Below are 5,773 nucleotides of genomic sequence, written 5' to 3' on the forward strand. Positions count from 1 at the left end.
AATAAATAGTAAAGGTGAGATCATTAAATTAAGATTAAAAGAAAGTAAAAATAATTAAATTTAAAACAAGCATAGATAAACAGTGCGGACATAAACTTTTGAATACATAATAATCAAATGCAACTGAGAACAGGTGAGTCTTTAACCTGGATTTAAATTTTAGCTGATCTAAGGTTTTCTGGAAATTTGTTCCAGATCTGTGGAATATAGAAGCTGAACGCAGCTTCTCCACGTTGAATTCTGTGACAATTTGACCTGGATGACAAAAATCCTTAGAAACTTTGCTGTTATTTAATAGTTGAGTTGTGTTACTGAAAGGTTTTAACACATGACATTAGGGCTTAGGAGCCTCTTGACTTTTGGGGATACAGCATAAACCGCAGATGGTCCCAAAAAGTGATCTGTTCAATAGTGTCAGACATCATAATTCTACCATCTGTTATTCTAAAGCCCCCCAAAAATTCATCTAAAAATAAAAGAAAAAGCTAAAAAAGAAAAGGGCCTTAAATCCAGCCATCATTTATTTAAAGAAGCTAAGCTATCTTCCAAACTGGGGCACATTGTTGTGTTACTCATGCAGATGAAAAATAAATATTCTAACACAGAGCTATGACAGAATCAAAGCAGTCTTTGAGATCAACCAAACAGTCTCCTGTTGGATTTGGTTAAGTGAGCCAAGTCTTTAATACATGATGGAGATGGGTCTAAGTACAACATTAACCAATCTTGAGCACCAAAAAGCTGGTTTGTGGTTATTAATAAATGAAAATGTGTAAATCTACAGAAAGACAGTGAAATGTAAAATACATAGTTGGCAAACAAACTGGAATCCCAATTTTTCAAAGGGCATTTCAAAATAAGACTCATACATTTTGATTAATCCTATGGTCGCATGAAGATTAGAGATCCCTCCAGTTAACCTAAAAACAACATTGTCACTTGGAATTCCTTCTTTAGCTTTTAAATCTGCAAACAGCAGTATTGCAATTATCGAAATAAATTTTTTCCCTCTATAATAAGAAAGTGATTATGCAATATCCTCTAAATAAAACATGGACACTGTCATCTAAAAGAGAAATGTAGCACGTGGATGATACTAATTACCTTCTAATTGCTTCCACTGATCTAAGACAGTTGTCTCCTCTGGGATGTGGTGCAGTCGGTCCTGTCTTGGACTGGTGATCACCAACTAGATGTTTCAATATCCGACCAGTCATGCCATTAACAAAGCCAAACGGGATCATATTTTAAGCCACACAGTAACATCAACTTCATAAAGGTCATATTTTATTCCTGACCTTGGAGATAAAATGTTAGAGTGAAGTAGCGGTGCAACAATATTCAATATAAAACTGTACCATTTAATACACGTTCGACAATTGAATACGACATTTTCACAATACACATTCTAGTTCTTCAGTACCAGTCTGGGGGCCTTAAGAGTGTCTGTTGCAAAAAATCCCGCCCAGTCTCCCCCTCCCTGCCAGGAACTACCTTCCTCCTTCTAAGGTAGTCGGATAATAAAAGTTTTAGTTAAAAATAAAAGAGATTTTTTTTTCTTTTTTTTGCAAAAAAATGTAAAAGTTCATGAATAAAGGGCTGACAACTAAAGAATACTGCACTTTACCTGTGTTGCTGTTATTTGGACTTCAAAGTAAACAAGACAAACAAGTGTTGTCACTTTAGATGCAGGGCTCCTTCTATTTACCCCCCTCCAACCCCCGGTCCGACACAGTTGGGCAGAAGCCTCGCGTGTTTGTGTTGTGAACCAATGTGGCGATGGCTGGACCTACGGACCTGCATCCATCTTTAAAGAAGTTTGGATTCTTTTCATGGGAGAAATGCAGACACGCTGCTTTCTCTACGATGACATCATAAAATGGACTGCAACCAAATGCAGCGGCAGGCGGAGCCTCAGGAAAAAACTCACAAAAAAATATATATATATATATATATTTGATAAATATTTTGTTTTTTAGTGTTCCAAAGGTAACATATGATCTACATGGATATAGTTGACTCTGAAAGGCTTAAGAAAGTCATGGTATGGCCTCTTTAAATGTGATTCTGCAATAAGTGCCAAGAACTGTGCACTTAAAAAAGTCAGAATTTTTGTTTTGGTATTTCTCTGTGTAAAATAAATGATTATCTATGGAATAGTAGGATTTCGGGGTTTTTTTTTCTTGCTCAATACATACATAAAGAACCGTGATGCTCATATTGAGGTACTTATCAAACCGTGAGCAAACTGTATCCCTAATGCAAACCAAAAAAAAAAAAAATCTTCCATGATATGCTGCCAAGGCACCTGCCATCCAATGCTGCACGAACCACAATGCATCAGCGTCTTATCAGCTCACCCGGAAGTGCTGGGCCCTGGGAGGAGAGCTCAATTTCTTTTTGTTGGGTCGGAATCGACCAGCCCCCATCCCAATGAACATTTCAATGAAGGCCCATATGGGCTGAGCTTTGGGCTGATTGGTGGTTCCACCTGTGTTTGCCCACACTGGCTTGAGGGACCACTCAGCAGTCTGGTTTGCTGGGCAGCGGAGCTCTCTAACTCGCTACGCTTTCTACCGGGAAGCGTATTAGCTCATTACGCTGTCCACCGGGCGGCTGGTTAGCGTAGGGACCCAGACCACTGAGTCCCCACCTAAGCCAATGTAGGCAAACACAGATGGGGCCACCATGAAATTTGCGAACAAACCCACCTGGGGCGCACCAATTCAGCTCAAAGGTAAACCATATGGGGCCCACATTGAAATGTTTCTTTAGGATGGGAAGAGCCCCAGCTCCAGGCCTGTCCTGACTGCAATCTGGATGTTCCAACTGGACCTTGTTGTTTCTGACTGATTTTGAACCGCTCTTAGTCTGGCTCGTCACCTAGAACCCATCTGTCGTAGACATCATACCATGGGTATCAGTTCTGGACAGATTAGCTTCTAGGTTCACTCGAGCACACAAACCCCTCCACCAACGTTAAGGTGGCAGTTCACGGAGGGGAAAAATTTGGTGTGTTGCAATTCTTTTTGTACGACCGTAATTAAAAAACTGGGAATCAAATATCTGTTTGTTTGTTTGTTTTTTTATTTTTTTTAATTTAAAGAATTAGAAGAATTGCAACACTTTTTTTCCCAGTTTACTAATTTAAACAAACAATCTTAATCCTAAAAACTATATATTCTGGTTGGGTGGGGGGAAACTGAAGCGCTCAGAGAAAACCCACACAAACACACTTTTTAGTGTGTCGCCCTTTTTTTATTTATTTTTTATTTTTTTATAACGCCGGTCTAAACTCTAAAACATTACATTACATATCATTACAACATTACAACATTGTGAACATTTGTGTGAATGGTGGTGGTGGTGGGGGGGACTTTTAAGAAATGCGTACACCCTGAGGTCTCCTCCCTAACAAGCAACATCACTTTCTAGGGAGGAGGTCAGTTTGTGGAGTACGCTATGATAGTCCCCCCCCGCCACCCCACACACACACACCCACCCTCATTTCATTTTAAATATATACATATACACAAAAGAGATAGCAGAAGGATTACAAATCCAATCACATTTTTAATTTCTCTATAAGAGTTGGAGTTCTTTAGTTCTTTAGGTCTTTATTACACTCAGGCTTCAGCGTTTGACGGTTTTGAATGAGGATTTGTCAGCTCAACCTGCAGGTCTTGGATTTGGTCATGGAGAAGGTCGTGTTTTTTCTTTACCTCCAAATTTTCCTCCTTCACTTTCAAAACTCCTTCTTCCACATCACTGAAATGTGAAAGCTTCTTTAGCAGATTATCAAGTTGAACATCAAGGTGGAAGTTTTAAGCCTTCACAGGATCCATTTATGCTTTTCTGTCCTTACATTCCATCTCTAATGTTTGACAGTGTTGCAGAACATTAGTCAGCATATCTCTTCTGTCTTCGAAGGTCTTTGTTTCCTCTTGAATGGTTCTCAGTGTAGTCAGTACGTTGTTGTACTCAAGAGCCAGTTTAAAAACCTCTTCTTGCTGCTGTTTCAGGTGTGACACCTGATCCTGAAGCTGCTTTTGCTCATCTTCAAGTTGAGAATTTCCTTCAAAGATCTTCTGATATTTAGCCCTGGCCTTTTCCAGTTTTTTATCATTCTTCCGGAGATCTTTGAATTCTTTTTCTAGAGCAGCGGTCGCCTGTTTTGTAGCCTGGAACTTGACCTGCAGGTCCTGGATCTGGTTCTGGAGAAGGTCGTGTTCTTCCTTCACCTTCAAATTTTTCTCCTTCACTTTTAAAACTTTGTCCTCCACATCATTGGAATTTGAAACCTTCTTTTGCAAATCATCAACTTGAACATAAAGGTGGAAGTTTTCAGCCACCACACGGTCAGTTTCTGATTTCATGTCCTTACATTTAGTCTCCAATGTTTGACGGTGTTTGAGAAGGTCAGTCAGCATATCTCTTTGGTCTTGGAGGGTCTTCGTTTCTGCTTGAAGGGGTCTCAGTTTATTCTGTACCTTGTTGTGCTGAAGAACCAGTTCACGTAACTCTTCCTGCTGCTGTTTCAGATGTGAAGCCTCATCCTGAAGCTGCTTCTTCTTGTCTTCAAGTTGAGACTTTTCTTCAGAGATTTTGTGGAATTCAGCTTTAGCCACTTTTAGTTCCTCATCTGTCCTCTGGAGATCCTGGATTTCTTTCTCTAAAACAGCAATTTCCTGTTTTGGAGCCTGGATCTGAACCTGCAGGTCTCGGATTTGTTTCTGGAGAAGGTTGTGTTCGATCTTTGTCTTCAAATCTTTCTCCCTGGCAACATTCAGTTTCACTTGCACCCGATCCAGCTCTGAAAGGTGTGCATTGTCGGCAGTCTTTTTCTGGAGTTCCTTCAGTTGAGACTGGAGAACTCTGTTCTCTTGTTTCAAACTTTTTCTCTCAGACTTGAAGACAGAAAGTATTTGTTTCATTTCCGTTGTATAGTTCAGCTGCTGAAGCTTGAACTGAAGTGTGGCCATAACTGCTTTCAGGTCTTGGTTACTTTCAAAGACCTGAGTTGTTCTTTTCCTCTCTTCTTCACACATTTTTTCCACGTGTATCTGCTTTTCGATGTCCACTCTTAGACTCTCCACCTGCTTCACCAGTCTTTTGTTTTCATCGATAGCAGCTTTACGGGATTTCTTCAGTTCCTTGTATGAAGCGTCGAGATCTTTCCTTTTTTGCAATTTCTTGCAAAGGTTTTCAGCATGTTTGTTCAAGGTGTCATTTTGCTGAAGAATTTTCTCGGTGATGATGTTCAGTTCTTCGATGGAAACATCCATCTCCTGAAATTCTTTATCGTAGGACATTTCCAAAAGGTGATGTATGCTCAGTTTCTCAGACAAATGTGAAACGTGCTTGTTTCTCATGTATGTCGTCGATCAACTCGGACAACTGTCTGTGTCTGAAACGCCAACTATAAGTAAAACAAGAGCAATGAGTTGATGACCTCAAACGAGGTCATCGCCTTCAAAGGCTAAAATGAGTGACATCACTATTACATATCAATGATATAATCTGTTATGTCACTGTGTGATGATGTCACTGTGTGATGATGTCACTGAGTGATGATGTCACTGAGTGATGATGTCACTGTGTGATGATGTCACTGTCTGATGATGTCACTGTGCAGATTTCTGTCTTCCACCTACAAACACACCATAGGTGAGAATATCTTGTTTCAAACTGGCTTTATTTATACCCAACATCTGGATAACTAATGATTTTTGCTTTGTGAAGGTCACAATAATCAACAATGATTTAAAAAGGT

The 5,773-nt window shown here is 39.7% G+C and overlaps 1 protein-coding gene across 1 annotated transcript; it reads right to left on the minus strand.

Moving 5' to 3' along the window:
- Positions 1-2,119: 2,119 nt before the first annotated feature.
- On the minus strand, positions 2,120-5,477 carry LOC112140906 (golgin subfamily A member 6C-like). The gene has a single exon (XM_024263928.2). The coding sequence runs from the start codon at positions 5,370-5,372 to the stop codon at positions 3,846-3,848; it is 1,527 nt and encodes a 508-aa protein (XP_024119696.2). The 5' UTR covers positions 5,373-5,477; the 3' UTR covers positions 2,120-3,845.
- Between the last annotated feature and the right edge of the window lie 296 nt (positions 5,478-5,773).

This window comes from Oryzias melastigma, unplaced genomic scaffold (assembly GCF_002922805.2).
Source record: "Oryzias melastigma strain HK-1 unplaced genomic scaffold, ASM292280v2 sc00983, whole genome shotgun sequence".
NCBI lineage: Eukaryota > Metazoa > Chordata > Actinopteri > Beloniformes > Adrianichthyidae > Oryzias > Oryzias melastigma.